The sequence below is a fragment of the Manis pentadactyla genome, chromosome 9 (assembly GCF_030020395.1).
Source record: "Manis pentadactyla isolate mManPen7 chromosome 9, mManPen7.hap1, whole genome shotgun sequence".
Lineage (NCBI taxonomy): Eukaryota > Metazoa > Chordata > Mammalia > Pholidota > Manidae > Manis > Manis pentadactyla.
In genome coordinates, this window is record NC_080027.1 from 113450789 (window position 1) to 113467528 (window position 16740).

General features: G+C 35.9%; 1 protein-coding gene across 5 annotated transcripts in view; it reads left to right on the plus strand.

Annotated features, from left to right (window-relative positions):
* HMCN1 (hemicentin 1) overlaps nucleotides 1-16740 on the plus strand; it is a 420069-nt gene that overhangs the window by 294560 nt on the left and 108769 nt on the right. For all 5 annotated transcript variants that reach the window (XR_008999387.1, XM_057507948.1, XM_057507950.1 and 2 more), the window contains 6 exons: nucleotides 2781-2894; nucleotides 3479-3565; nucleotides 7957-8148; nucleotides 10925-11098; nucleotides 12378-12491; nucleotides 13323-13468. Coding sequence is in view for 4 of the 5 variants with exons in the window: in XM_057507948.1 (XP_057363931.1) it covers nucleotides 2781-2894; nucleotides 3479-3565; nucleotides 7957-8148; nucleotides 10925-11098; nucleotides 12378-12491; nucleotides 13323-13468 (827 nt within the window). In the remaining variant the exon portion in view is untranslated. The remainder of the gene's footprint in view (nucleotides 1-2780; nucleotides 2895-3478; nucleotides 3566-7956; nucleotides 8149-10924; nucleotides 11099-12377; nucleotides 12492-13322; nucleotides 13469-16740) is intronic.

Sequence of the window (16740 nt, forward strand, 5' to 3'; positions counted from 1 at the left end):
GAATTATGTTGGTTCTGTCGAGCGCCACAAGTTAAAACTAATGCCCAATGTATGGAAAATTCTAGGGATTTGCGTCTGAATTACAACAACTTAAAAAAATATTTTTATTATTTCAAGTCAACTATTTTAAGAGGTGGTGAGCTCCCTGTCGCAACATTTGTTGGAAGTTTAAATTCCCACTTTTGAAGGCTTTTTCAGAACAGATCCTTTCTTAGTGTTTGAATTCAGTCTAAATATCCTCAAGTCCCTCTGTTTCCTCAAGATCTTGGTCTATAAAGAGCTTGATGAGGAAAATAAATTGCTATGATTATTATATTTTTTGTCTCTAATGCTCACTAGATTTATAATCTCAGATAAGTTACTTTGCTAACTTCAGTTTCTTCATTTGTAAAATGACGATATAATAATGTTTGCCTCTTAGGGCTGTTGCAACAATGAAATGAGTTAGTGTATAACACAGTGCCAGCTTACATAATAAGCATCCAATACATGTCTGTAGTTATTGCCATAGACAGCCTGGTTGCAGTCTCCCTATCCTGGAAAATTTCTGTATTTCTTTATTATGGTGCTTTCATTTTCCTAGGACTCCCCATCTCTAATGATCTTAGATATGTGTAATAATGGCAAAGATTTTATGACCATCTGGTTACCAAAAACTTGAATACATTATCTTTTTGTCTTGAAATTATCCTCACGTTTTTGGCTTATTTTTTTAAAAGATTCTCAATTGTTGAAAAAGAAGGAATTCTTCTTAAATACAGTAACTACATCAGGGCTTCTGGAAATGCAAAAGGCAAGATAGAGTGAAGTAGTCTGGCTTATAATGGCTTTACAGAAGTGGTGTTTTCCTTTTATTTAGTTTTGTTTTGCTTGACTAACAGCTGAAGATCCCTGAGTGACCACATTAAAAATATTTCACCTTGTGGTTCTGCCAAACGAGTCATCCAGTTTTACAGTCTGAACATGTGTGTTGTTCAATAGATAGATGAGAATCAGATGAATGGCATATGATTTGCTCGGTCCCTGCTCTGCTGCACGCTCCTGTTGCGTTAAGATTAATCCTACTGAGACTTTAAGTATAGATTTCCTGAAACCAGTACTTTGGGGAAGGCCCTATCATTGTTATGTAGTTATTTGCCAAGAGCAGATAACTGCTATAAAAATGTAATAGGTAACAAAAAACATCTCCATGTAAGCCTAAGTTAAAAAGGGTCAGACCGCCTTTGGTTTTCACTGGATAAAGTGATAGAACCAGGAAACAAAGACGTGAGGTAATGAGATCATGAGATTTATGAGGTTGAGGTTTGCATAGTCAGCAATGACTCATAAAAATTGTATAATTTTAATATCTCTTAATGGGAATCATATTATGGTCTCACTAATCAGAAGGAGCAGGGAGTACTTGAATCCTTTCCTAATTAACAAGTTTTTTGACCTGTTCAGATCATTTGTTTCAACTTTGCTTACTGATATTCAGTTGGGAAAAAGGCTGAATTCAGGTAATCACTTTGTCTCAATAAGATACCACTAAATTCATCTCTTTCGGGGTTGAAGATGTGGATGAGAGTTGCTTATAGGAAAAGCTCAATGACAGTTTGTTTTGTTTAGAAAAACAGAAAGCAGATGGAAAATCCTGACAAATCCGGTTCCAGGTGAACAGTTACATGAAAATCTCATGTTTAATCATCTCAGTGTTTTTTCATTTAAATTCAGGGTACTAAGCAAATATATACCAGGTAGAGAATTATTACAAAATCTAGGTAATGATTTACATTTTCTTTCTTAGAATTAACTTCTCAAATGGCTTCAAGCACTTTACTGCCTCATTGTGTCCCTTAGACCTCTGCAGCTTTCTTTCAGTCTCACTGGCTGGCTGCTTTGTTCTTCAATGAAATTTCTCTCCAAATCACACCCTTCAGCATGTCTGTTTCACTCTCAGTCCACATGCATTTCTTAGGTGAAGACTCTTTCTTCATTACAAAGAAGTTCAAAATATAAAAAGCAGCAAAAGCAGAGCTGCTCTAGTGAATGAGGTGACCCCATCAACTTGGACATAAATAATTGTACGATTCCATGAAACTCAATTGAAAACTGGTAGCCAGTCTTCATGACTTCACCCTTCCCTTATGTACTGACGTCATCCAAAACTGAGTCACTGGCTAGAAAAAGAAAGTCCTCTTTCTAACATCCCATTTTGTATGTTCAATGGCAAACTGGGAGTCTTTTCCTAAACATCTTATCAGTCGTCTTTCTAAAGAACAAATCAGATCATGACCTTTTTTTGTATACACACTTCCACAGTCTTTAGTGAACACAGTGAGGTCTAGATTCCTCAGCATAGCGTTTAGGGGCCCACAGAATCTGATCACATCCCATCTAGCCTCATTTCTCACTATTTACTCTACCTGCTTTGCTTTCGACACTCACCTCACATCTACTTTCTACATCTTATCCTCATTCATATTCCCTGCACAATGGTGTCTCTCAGCTACTGTGCATTAGCGCACTTACCTTTTAATTGTGTTCAGATCACCTCTGTGAAGCTCCATTTCTTGCTGTCACCTAGCACTGCATTTTTATCTATTGAATGAGAAAATTCTTCTAAATTGTCTTTTCTGTTTCCTATAGGCTTAAAAGGTGATTTTTTAAAAAAGAGCTTGACATAAATGCATTTCAGAGGCTTTTGAAATGAATTAATGTTTCTGTAAATTGAGCATTATACAGCCAACTTGCAAAGTGACAGATTTCTTTTTAAGTCATTTGGTGGTTTACGTCTCCAGGAGGCAGGACTCTACGCTTGATGCAGACCAGAAGGGAAGATGCTGGCCAATATACTTGTCTTGTAAGGAATGCAGCTGGTGAAGAAAGAAAAATCTTTGGGCTTTCAGTATTAGGTATTTATATAACTTGCAATAACAAAAAAAAGTCTAATTGGCTTATATACATTCTGGAAGCAGAGTTAAAATGTATCTACAGCTTGATCTCTTTGGCCCCTAGACTGTCACTCTTGGCAGGAATTGAATGTTAGAGTGGTTTGGATGTAATGAGCTGGATTAAAGCAGCTGAAATGCCATGTCTTGTCAGTTCACAATCGTTCAGCAATATTCTAAGACTGATAACTTGTTTAATGTGAGTGTTTATCAGAGTTATAGTGCGTAGTAGACAATAAATGTCTAATAAATGTTCTCACTCATTGACTTGTTGACATTTTTATCCAGACTTCACTATCTGCATTAATATAAAATTCACTGTAATTGAATTCATGACATATAACTTCATAATGTATCTTAAAATTAGAGTTGATCAAAATCATATTATTATGAGATACTTCTAGTAAATAAATAATAATGAGAACCTGGGGGGTTATTTTAAAGGTTATAGCTTGATAAAAATATAAATAAAGATGTTTATAAAATAACAGCCCTGTTAGAATTGTTGCCTACTTTTTCTGAGTTTTGTTTGTTCATTTGTTTTTTAGTACCCCCTCGCATTGTGGGTGAAAATACATTGGGAGACGTGAAGGTAAAAGAGAAACAGAACGTGACACTGACTTGTGAAGTGACAGGTAAGGAGTTCAGCTCTTGTACTTCTGATGCTCAGTCACAGATTATTCGTGGTCTCCAAATGTACCTTAATCAGTTGACAAAACGTCAAACTACTTTTGTAATAATAAGCATTTGAAATTGAGTTTTAGTCCAGTAGAGCTGGTAGAAGTGTAAGAGGAAATTTCTCAAGTTCTGTGAACCTAAAAAGGAAATCCCCCCAGTGAAAAAAAGGAAGGAAGGAAGGAAGGGAAAGAGGGAGAAAGATAGGAGAGGAAGATGGAAAAAAAGAGATACATTGTTTTTTTTTCTTTCAATAAATTATTCTTTTCTAAACATACTGCTTCTGCTTACATGTAGGGTTTCTGGCCACACATCCTCTTATTTTCTCTTTGCTTCCCTGTGTTGGTACCTTCCTTTCCTTTTCTGATTTTTTGAATTTTATGTCAAGGAAATAGGTATGACTTTAGGTAGAATGATGTGATTACCCAAGAACAAAATTTTTACCATTTGTTAACCTGTTTGCATATTTCAGAAGAATTAGAAGCAGTTAAAAATGAAAATGAATATTCTAGAGCAAATTTTACCATCTTTACCAGTGAATCAGTGTGTTGCTGTAATAAAAGTAATGTCTAAAAAAATAATAAATAAAAGTAAGGAAATATCTAAGACGATATTTTCAAGACTGCCTTTTTAGTGAAGATGGCCTTGCACTCTCAAAAGAACATAACAATATGTAGAAAATCAGTGTTTCAAGGAAGATTTTTAAAATTTTATTGTTTACGTGCCCTGCATGAGCAATAAATTAAAGTAAGCAAGGAAATGTTTCTACCTTAAGAAAGGCAGATATAAAGAGTGTGACATGTACTATTACTTAGCCTGTTCATTTTTTTTTCTAGAAATGATGTGATAAGTAACAACTGTCACATAGAGAGCAGCCACTTTAATTTTATAGCCCTCAAGCCTTCCAGTTTTTTTTTTTACATTGACATTTGGTTTTGAATTACTTTTTAAATTTTTTATCTCAATTTTACTGAGATACAGTTGATACTTGGCATTGTATAAGCTTAAAGTGTACAGCATAGTGATATATATATGTGTATATATATATATACATATGTATGATTATCACAGTAAGTTTATTTAACATGCATCACCTCACACTGTTACAAATGTTTTTTTCTTGTGGTAAGAATTTTTAAGATCTACTCCCTTAGCAGTTTTTAAATATACAATACAGTATTGTTAGCTATAGTTACCTTGCTATACATTATATCCCCAGAACTATTTGTCTTATAACTGGAAGTTTGTACCTTCTGACCACCTTGTCTGTTTCCCTCACTCCCAACCTCCACCTCTTGCAACCACCAATCTGTTCTTGGTTGCTCTGAGTTTGGTTTTTTTAGATTCCACATATAAGGATGATAATACAGTATTTGTCTTTCTCTGTCTGACTTATTTCACTGAGCATGATGCTCTCAAGGGCATCTTTGTTGTCACAAATGGCAGGATCTTCTTCATGGCTGAATAATATTCCACTGTAAATATGTACCATATTTTTTTTCTGTTTATCTGCTAAAAGGCATAGAGGTTGTTTCCATATCTTGGCTATCATGAATAACGGCACAGTGAACATGGAGTGGAAATATCTCCTCAAGATAATGATTTTGTTTCCTTTGTATATATGCCCAGAAGTGGAATTGATGAATTTTAATTTTTGAGCAACCTCTGCACTGTTTTTCTTAGTGGCTGTAACAATTTACATTTCCATCAACAGTGTACAAAGGTTCTCTTTTCTCCATATCCTCACCAAGACTTGCTATCTCTTGTCTTTTTTATAATAGCCATTCTTCCACGTGTAAAGTAGTATCTCACTGTGGTTTTGATTTGCATTTCCCAGATGATTAGTAGTGTTGAGCATATTTTCAACCCATTAGCCATTTGTATGTCTTCATCAGGAAAATGTCTATTTTAGTTTTTTTGCCAATTTTTTAATTGGTTTATTTGGGGTTTTTTTACTTTTGAATTGTATGAGTTCCTTATGTATTTTGGATATATCACTTCTCTAAATATATCACTTGCAAATATTTTCTCTCTCCTGTAGTTCCTCTTAACATTTTGACTGTTTCTTTTGCTATACAGAAGCTTTTTGATGTGATCAAAGCTGGAGGCATCACATATCCTGATTTCAAACTATACTACAAAGCTGTATTAATCAAACAGTATGGTACTGGCATAAAAAGAGACATGTGGACCAATGGAACAGATTAGAGAGTCCAGAAATAAACTCATGCATACATGGTCAACTAAAATTTGTTAAGGGATCCAAGAATATGCAACTGGAAACAGTCTCTTCAATAAATGGTGTTGGAAAATTGGATAGCTGAATGAAACTAAACCCCTGGTGGTTGCAAGAGGTGGGGGTTGGGGGTAAGGGAAACAGACAAGGTGGTCAGAAGGTACAAACTTCCAGTTATAAGACAAATAGTTCTGGGGATATAATGTATAGCAAGGTAACTATAGCTAACAATACTGTATTGTATATTTAAAAACTGCTAAGGGAGTAGATCTTAAAACTTCTTATTACAAGAAAAACACATTTGTAACAGTGTGAAGTGATGGGTGTTAAATAAACTTATTGTGATCCCATTTGGTTATTTTTACTTTTGTAGCTTGTTCTTTTGGTATCATATACAAGAAATCATTGCCAAGACCAGTGTCAAGGAGCTTCATACCTATGTTTTCTTTTAGGGGTTTTATGGTTTCAGGTCTTACATTTAAATGTTTGTTCCATTTTAAGTTAATTTTTTAGTGGTGTAAGACAGGGGTCTAGTTTCATTCAGCTATCCAATTTTCCAACACCATTTATTGAAGAGACTGTTTCCAGTTGCATATTCTTGGATCCCTTAACAAATTTTAGTTAACCATGTATGCATGAGTTTATTTCTCGACTCTCTAATCTGTTCCATTGGCCTATATGTCTCTTTTTCTGCCAGTACCATACTGTTTGATTAATGTAGCTTTGTAGTATAGTTTGAAATCAGGATATGTGATGCCTCCAGCTTTACTGGTCTTTCTCAGGACTGCTTTAGCTATTTGGGACCTTTGGGGGGCCAAACAAATTTTAGGATTGTTTTTTACAATTTCTATAAAAAAATGCCAGTGGAATCTTGATGCAGAGTGCACTGATGTCTTTGGGTAGTAAGGATATTTTAACTATTAATTCTTCCATCTGTGAATATACGATACCCATTTATTTATGTCTTCCTCAATTTCTTTCATCAGTATCTTATACTTTTTAGTGTAGAGAGCCTTTACCTCCTTGGTTAGATTTATTCCAAGTATTTTATTATTTTTGATGCTGTTGTGATTGAGATCGTTTTCTTTATTTCCTTTTCAGAGATCTGTTGTTAGTGTATAGAAATGCTAGTGATTTTTGTTTATTTTGTATCCTGAAACTTTTCTGAATTCTTTTATTACATCTAATAGTTTTTTGGTGGAGTCTAAAGACTTTGTGTCTTGACCAGCTGCAGCTGTAGGATAGGCTCTGTGGTTTCCTGGGTCCTCTGGTCAGGCTTCCTAGTTGAGTGCACCTGGGTGCTACATCTCAGCAGTTAGGCCAGCTTGCAAATTTACTTCCCTGTCTGGGAGGGACTATAGAACAGGATCCATGGTTAGTATGGTTGAGCCTTCCAGTTTTAAAATAATACCACCCTATCCTTCTTTCCTATTAGAACTTGCATTTATGGTTTTAAAATTTCAAAAAATTGTTTGGGCAGTTTAAAAATTAATATTTAATATAAGTCTCATGTTAAAACAAATATAAAAGATCATTTCCCTATAGGCTATAAATATTAAAGGAATAATTACTATATTTAATATCTCTATCTGGCTACCTTTCTATCTATCTATGATGGAATCCTGGTATAAACTCAAAATATCTCCCTGTTGAATCATTTAATTGACCATTTTTCCTTTTTTATAGCTTTCTCTCAAAAATATAAAATCTTTCAACATGTAATATGAATGCAAAGGTATTCATGAGTAATAATCAATAAAAATGTAAGCTCCATTATTTTTAAAGTGTCTTTTACTATTAAAGTATTTAATTGTAATAGTCTAAGGCATGTTATATATTTAAACACAAAGACTAATTTAGAATTTTTTCACTTATAGATGTAACCTAATCTTCATGAGGAAATTGTTTCTTATATGTATATTTTTAAAATCATGTCATGATCATTATTATTATAAATTAGGTTATGTTTGCAAATTTATCTTAAAATGAATGGATATTGCATTGTCTTAAAAGTGTGATATTTAAGAAGGCAAAAGAGTGAAAATGCCTTCTTTCAGTTAGCAATTGTAGACATGTAATTATTAGCCAGTTCTCAGAAATGGCTTTTTGTTACAGGGAATCCACTGCCAGAAATTACATGGCACAAAGATGGACAGCTTCTCCAAGAAGATGACACCCATCATATTATGTCTGGTGGCCGTTTTCTTAAAATTATCAATGCCCAAGTGTCCCACACTGGAAGATATACATGTTTGGCTTCTAATGTAGCTGGTGATAAGAGCAAAAGTTTCAGTCTTAATGTCTTAGGTAGGTATAAAATTGCTTCAGATTTTGAAGAATCTGATGTAACTATATGCTAAATTATCTCCTTTTCTTTTTCTGTTTAATGATTCTACCATAGAATTTCATTATTGAAGGAGGACCAGTGCTTGTGCACATTTGCTGTTTTTCTTTCATTAATTCACTTATACATTCATTCATTAAGGTATGCCTTCTATATTCAAGCCACTGTGTTTTGTGCTGGGGACAGAACTGTAGATAAGATACTAAATAAGCATTCTTAAAGGATAAAGAATGCTGGTCAAAGAGAAGCAGGTCTACAGTGAAACAGGCTCAACCTGAGATATCTTATCCTTTCTTTGTGAGACTCTATCGTTATTGATAATTATCTATATTGTTGTCTTGGTGAATTAGGAATGATAAGTAACTGTACATTCAGTTCCTGTAGTATCAAAGTTAAGCTAATGTCTCTGAAATGACATAAAAATAGATTCCTAATGTCTGCTCATACTTTGATATTTCAAATGCATCACCTAAATGTATTATTGATTACTAATATCAAAATAATTTTCATTCTACTAACATCAACTGACCTTATTTGAGTATGCAGATGTTTGCGATTATGTTTGTAGTTATTGCCTAGAGTATTTGGGGAACTCTGTTCCAGACATGAGAACCTCTCATGCAGCTCTCAGCTAGCTTACCACCTAATTGAGTAGATGTTTATGCAAGAAAAGTTAAATTAAAATACTTGAATAGTATTTAACTTTCAAGTGACTCATATATATAGATAATGATTATATAAAACCACAAACTCCCAAAGGTAGAACCCCTCTTTATCTTGTAAAGGGATTTAGCCCAGCACCTAACATAACGTTGAATAACAGATACATGGTTAAGTATAAATAAGAGTTCATGAGCCAGCCTTCTACTAACACACCTGTGCTCACACCCATCAGTGTAAGCAAGGCAAATGCCAGCCCTGGATTTCCTCTTCTCTCCTGTAGCTCATTGCTTCTCTTAGAGCTCTGAGTTCCCCTTGCTTCCTGTCTTCTACCACTGATTCACTTCCCAGGACTGACTCATGACCAAGTCCTATGCTCTGTCCTCTCTGGAATCCTGACTTAAAACTCTCTCCAGCTCCTTGTTGTAACTGATACCGTGCCCTTTCCCAAGAGGCACCAGCTCCCTTGAGATTCTCTCCAGCAGAGGTCACTCATTCTTTATCCCAAGTCATGCTGTCTGACTATACCCCACCCCACTTCCCTGCTTCCTAGTTACCTATTTCTTGTCATTCATTGAAAACCACCTGAATCAAAGCCTTCCTTTCCACCAACTTCATAAAGTGGAGGCCATTTAATTGTGCACATTTGCGATTTTCAATCTACCCAGTCATAATTCAGTGTCTTTACCCTTTCTTTTCCCAGCAGATGAGTCATCCTTCTTCACACAGTATACATTCATGTCCTTGAGAGCCAGTATGTGTCCATATTTTTGCTATGTAATCATTCCAACCATGTGCCTCACCTGCGGCTTCAGCGTCTACTGTCTCCATCTCTTCATATGGGAACCACTTCCTGGATATATTTCTCATCCCACTAAAAACAGGCTTCTTTCCACACCATGCTTAATGCTACTATGGCAAAGAGTACCCTATTGCTCAATCCAACAAATATTTTTCAATCCTTATCTTAATGTTCTGTACATAATTTATTGCTTTCTCCTTAACAGTGTTCTTCCCTCCTTATCCTTGCACACCTTTGATTGCTTCGTTTTTCTCTTCTTTACAGGCTCTTATTTAATTCATCTTTTAAACATTAGGTCCCTTAGGATTTTGCCCTTACTTCACTGCTCATTTTGCTCTAGATATTCTTTGAGTAATAAACTTAATTCCAACAAGTTTAATTATCTTCTTTTACAGAGTGTTGACTTTTTAAATCCATACCTGCAACCTAGCTCTTTCTCCCAAAGTTCAGATTTCGATATACAATTGTTGGCTGGACATTTCCATCTGGAGTTCTCATGGGTACTTAAAATCCAATCTATTCAGAACTGAATGAACCATCCACTCCTCCTAAATGAGTAAATCTTAACGTATTTTATATTTACATTGCTTCACTGCATTGTACCTAGGTTCCCAAGCAAGAGAATTGGAAGCTGTCTTTAACTGTGATTTTCCTTAAGCCCCAAATTCTATCAAGTCCCATCAATTACTTCCTACATCTTTCTGTAGTTGCTCCCTCTTCTCTATGCTTTCCTTCAGTCCCTCATTATCTTTTATGACATAAAAGTACCTGTCTCTGTCACCCTTGCTTCCGGTGTTGACCCCCTTGAATCCAGCCTCTCTAAGGTCGCTGCTGGCCCCTAGTTGCTTGTATCACTCTGCTCTCCACGTGTTGCGTTTTCCTACTAGTCTTCTTTCTTTCACCTTCTAACCACCACTAATCCTTTAAAGCTCACTTTGAACTCTCCTTTCAGAGACCTTCTTTGATCAAAGTCCTCTCACCCCACACCTAAGTTGGGTTGAATGTCATGCCTCCATAGATCCTGCACCAAAATTCCCATTATTGCCCTTCCTACACTGTGTCGCGATTCCTTTTTATGTGTCGTCTTATCGTCTCCTCCCTTACTCCTTGGCTTTTTGAGCTTCTCATGGCTTTTGTATAGAAAAAGAACAATCATCAATTGTTTTCTGTAACTTTTAGGAAATGGAATTACACAAAAAAGTAATTGTGGAAATTTAGAAAGGCACAAAACAGAAATTGATAAATATATTTTTTGATCAAAATTTCACTCCTTTCAGTGTCTCCTACAATTGCTGGTGTTGATAGTGGTGGCAGCCCTGAAGAGGTCACTGTGATCCTGAACAGCCCCACGTCTCTGGTCTGCGAAGCTTATTCATATCCTCCAGCCACCATCACCTGGTTTAAGAATGGAACACCTTTAGAATCCAACCAAAACATCCGTATCCTTCCCGGTAATTTCTAGTTCACTTTATGCATTAGTGAAGCATCTACTATTGTAGAAAAACAGAATCATTTTAAAAAATAAAAGTTCTTATATTGTTGGTCATCTTGTTGTATTGCTATTTTACTTTTCAAAATATCTGTATATGTCTTGTGATCTAAGGAACCTAAAATTCCTTTTTGAAAAACCGATAAAATAAAGGCAAATAAATACCACAGTATAATTAATTGCTATAATATTAATGTGGAATGCCAAAAAGGTAGAAGTTTATCTCTCATTGAATTGAACTTGGAAGGGAAGTTAGTATTTAAATTAGAGAGCTTGTTTACTCCTCTTTAATACATGGCAATATGTATGAAAATAGCAAGAATTAAAAAGTATGATCACTGGCTTTAAGAAAGTTACAGTCTTATGCAGAGAAGAAATAAAATGTGTGAAAGTTAATTAATGATACAAATCTGTGAATAATCTTGGGCATGTATAGTCATGGGGTATGATAAGTAGGGTAGTGACAAGTTTTATAAGAGTTCGAAAGAAAGAATGTCTACTGTGGGCTAAAGTGGTCAGGAAATGCTCTGCTGCAGTCAGAACTCGAGTGAGATCTTAAAGGTACAGGATTTTGTTGTTTGGAAATGAGTTAAAAGGGATTTCAGATCCATCAGGATGATTAGTGTGGGAAAGATGCAAAGTAAGAAAGGCCTGTCTATGCACAAGTAGCAATGAGTAAACTCCTCACCAGCCACTGAATTGAGACTGTGTATCTGTGTGTGTGTGTGTGTGTGTTTGTGTGGCAGGAAGGGGGCAGGTGGAGAGAAGGTCAGGAAATGTGGGAATCATGTTCGAATGCCTAGATTAAAGAGTTTTGACTTTATCCTTTAGTCAGCTGAGACCCACTGAAGGTTTTTGAGGGTAAAGGTACCATATTAAGAACTCTGTTAGCAAGATCAATCTCTAGTGATAGGCCAGAGAGATCAGAGGAAGAAGGTGATCACCTCAGAAGACCTGTTTATGAAAAGAGTGAACTCAGAGCTGCAGGGGATACAGAGACCCAGGAGGGTCAGTCAGGTGACAGTCACTCCCACAGGGGACTGCTGAGCACCTGTGACTGCCCTTGCCCACTATGGAGCGCCCAGCTATAACTGTAGTTTGTCCTATGTCAAATGTCTGTCACAGAACTGGCATGTCAAAGAGGAAATAGGCTAATAGTAGGAACTAAAGCCCTGGTAGTTTATGCATATTCTGGTGCCACTCTGACTTCAGGGATTCTTTGGTGTTCCACAATTTTTCAGGAGGCAGGACTCTGCAGATCCTGAATGCACAGGAGGACAATGCTGGGCGATACTCCTGTGTAGCCACGAATGAGGCCGGGGAGATGATAAAGCACTATGAAGTGAAGGTCTACAGTAAGTTCTGAAAGGACACTGTGTTTCATATTTTCACCATGTTTTCTAACCTTTTCAATTCTGTTTTTCATTATGGGTTCATAATTATTTATACTCATCATTAAAGTTTGTTGTTTATACAACTTGCTTCATTAAGATGGAAGTTGAATTAAGCATTGTGTCCATGACCTCAATTGCTTAAAGATGTGAAGAGCCTGCTCAGTCTACTCACTAACCCCTTGTTGGAGAATTTTTATGTGACACTTCCTTATATGTCTCTATTTTACCTTCGAACTACCCTCTGGGCAGAGTTATAGTATTTTCATGCACAGAACTCTTGCTTCAATATATGTATGCTAAGATGAGTTCTTCAGTGACTTTGGGCTGATCCACTCTACAATGACCTATAAATAAAAAGCAAAGCTAATACTGCCATTAAGAGGGCCTGCATTTCAGGATTGTGTTTTTGTTGTTGTTTTTAAAAAGGAAGAGTGTCTTTCTGACTGTCTTTTGTTCTTGGAATCAGTCCGTTTAATGACCTATAAAATGCATTTTATGGGGCATGCTCATGTCTGGGGACCTGGAACAAATGAAACAATTCTATGAAGGACATTAGCCTCACTGGCAGTTTGAAGGGATGATGAAGGGAGAAGGGTACTTTCCTTCATATTCTGTGTCTGAGCACTGCCATTTCATAAGGTGCTAACTTGGGTCCTTGATGAAAGGGGAACATAGAAAATGCCTCAATTATTCCCTTGTTTACTTGGTAAGTGATCTTTAATGTGATTTCCATGGTATCCCATGCATTTAAAAGAATTACTGATTAACTCTTTAGTATTTGTTTTTATGCAGTTCCTCCCATAATCAATAAAGGGGACCTTCTGGGGCCAGGACTTTCCCCTAAAGAAGTGAAGATCAAAGTAAACAATACCCTGACCTTGGAATGCGAAGCTTATGCAATTCCTTCTGCCTCGCTCAGCTGGTACAAAGATGGACAGGCCAGTCGCAAGTTTTTTTTATTTGCTGATGGTTTCTTAAAGACTAAAATGGTCAATAATAACTTAATAAACAGACACAAGTAACTCAAGAGAATCGGTGTGACCTTTAAACTAGCATCATCTCATTCTCCTGGAATATAAAGCTGCAAAAAAAGCTTCAGTAATTTTAGTATTTTTATGTCATTGGAACATTTGAAGGATGTTTTTGTGTACATTAGCAGGTGTCTCACAGGGAATCATTTTTGTGTTCTGTTTTTGCAGAATAAGGAGAGTTTGTGGAGAAGAAACACAAAAACAGTGCAAAACCAGATTAAAATGATAGGTATCACATAGGCACTAAGTTTATTCAGAAGTTTCTCTAAACACCTTTAACTTTTTTATAAAAGTAGCATTTTTAATATCCCAGGATAAAGAAGCAGCTAAATGTGGTGATTGGAGGTAATGTGACATTTCAAAGAAAAGACATATCCTTCAATTCTGGGAACTGAACTAACTTTCAGACCACACATCCTTATTTCTCATTCAACTTTACTTTCTTCCGTGCATGTTTTAAAGACACATGTGCTGCTGTTTTTAGACCAAAATAGATTTTTTTTGTAGCTGCTGTTAACACTGTCCTTAATACAGATGTGACATAGCTAAGCTGCTGTTTGTCTTGTTTTACACATAATCAATCAAATGGTCGGTTAAATTCCAGTCGTAGAAGTTCAGGTCAGAGTCATGATTTAAGAAGCAGAAAGATAGAGCTTTATTTTTTCAGATCACAGATGGATTTTACAATACTGGCAGCTAGAAAAAAAATTGTCTCTTATAAAATAAGCAAGTTTCATCTGGAAGCCATTGTAAAAGGAAAAGTATGGAACTCCCACCATGTTCTGTTTACAGTTTCTTTTTTGACTACAGCGTACTTCATGTTACAATATCAATTCTATATGAGTTTTCTTAGAAGCAAGTTATTCCTTTTTCCTTTGAAATCTTATTATTTTTAGTTTTACCTAAATTTTTTTCATTCCTTATAGTTACTACACACATATACATATACACAAGCACATACACACGTAAAAATTGGGTAAAGACTAGAACTGCACTAGGAATGAGGGACTTTTGTTTTATCTTCCTGATGAGTAGTTCAATTATTGTCTCAAATCTCAACTCTGAAGTTAACCCAATTATGATGCTTTTAGTTAAACTTCCAAATTTTTCAGGGTATGGGATTGGTCCCCTAGAATCTGTACAGAAAAAAGCACTTAATATGCTAGATGGGATGAGTGTTACAGGGAAAACTCAGAAAGAAGAATAGTGGGTGTGGAGTGTGTGATGTCTTACTTGTATAGGGAAGGCCTCCCTGGTACAGTGATATTTTAGCAGAAACTCAAAGGAGGTGAAGGAAGCAGGCATAAGATACCTAAGGGGAAAATGTTCTAAAGAGAAAAGAGCAAGAGCAAATGTCCTGAGGCATTTTGGCCGGAGTACAGTGATCTATGGTAACAGAAGATGTGAACAAAAGATGAATGGAGGCCCTTTATTCTGATAGGAAGCCCCTGGAAAATTTTGAACACAAGAGTGATATGATCTGAGTAATGATTTTTAAAAGGTTACATTGGTTTCTGTATTTAAGGAGGAGCAAAAGAGAGTCCAGATATGAATTCATAGCATATCATAGGTCCAGAAGAGAGATGGTGGTTGCTTGGATCAAGGTGGCAGCAAGATATGTATGCAGGAAAGAGAGGGGTCAAAAATGAGAACAAGATTTTGTATATGAAATCATAAGGAAAGTGAGTTTAGACAGAAAGAGAGGAGGTCCAAGGATTAAGCCCTGGATACTCCTGGGTACACTTAGGGATTATGGGACAGAGAGCAAAGTGTCCCAAAAAAATAAGGAAAAAATTATTTTCAAAGTGAAGACAAGTGAAACTGTGATTAATGCCACTGATCAGGTTAAATAAAGATTGAGGATTGACCAGTAAATTTAGCAACGTGGATATCATTGGTAACCTTGAAAATAACATTTTGGTCAAACAGAGATGGTCAGTCTTGGAGCAGATTCCAGAAAAGATGGAAGGTAATGGACACAGCAAATGTAAGAAACTTTTGAAAATCATTAGCTATACAGGGGTATAGAAAAACGTGAAGTTAGGTTGCAGCCTAAAAGATTATTTTTAATGGGGGGAAGTATACTATGTTGTATGAGGATTGACATCATCCCATGGAGAGAAAACAATTGAGGGTGATACAGGTGAGAGTGGGCACAGTTGCTAGAGGGATGTCCTTAGGTAGACAAGGGGACCTCCAACCCGATTAACCAGCGTTAGCATTTTGCCAGGGGAGTAAAATAAAGGAAGAGGGAACTAAGGAGTTGAAGGTTTGTAGAAGGAGTGGTTGCCATCAAGACCTCCTCTGGGTCAGGAGGGAGCAGAGGTCAGGAGAATATGAGGCAGTGACAAGATTGCAAGGCCAGTGGACTGTTGGTTCTCCCATGGGGCCAAGAGGTATTGGGGTTAGGATGCTAGAGGAAGTGGGTTAGGAAGTTAGGAGGTACAGTCATAATGAGAGCTTATGAAGAGATATCATTATTGGTACTTTATAAGGTCTAGGTATGACTCTTATTGAGTGGCTGAGAGAGAGTTAGGGATGAAAGAACTAGAGAAGAGGTCAAGGGATTGAACGCGCACAGCACTGGATCACTTCCATGTGGTCCTGAATTTGCCAAGATTTATGGGAAAAGTATCATTAGAAGAAATGACAGTGAGCCAGGAGCTAAAATCTTCAGGGAATAAGAGGGAAGTTGGTATAAATGGAAATGTTTACAAGATAAGAAATATCCTGTTAAGTGTAAGTGATGTTATTCATAAAGCATCACAATATAAATATCTGTAAGTTAATGTTCCATTAAGCATTGTAATATTTTCAATAAAACACCATAATATAAATATCTCTAGGTTAAAATTCTTAAATTATGAAGTAATGATGTTTTTGAATGAACAATAGTATGTTTAAGATCAAATCAGACTATATCGATGCCCTAAATCTTTCATTAAAAAACTATCATTTTCTATAAAATTATAATAAAATATACACTTTTCAAATGTAATATGGGATCAGCTGAAAATAATTTTTTCCAGTTTGGATAAGTGGATATGGTGCTTGAGAATATTTATTATCATAAGAAATAGATAAGTGTACCACCCAGAAATACTCAGCATGATGTAAACTGTCTGAACTATAATTTTCAAAAAGTAATGTGATTATTCAAAAACAGTTTAATCAAAATA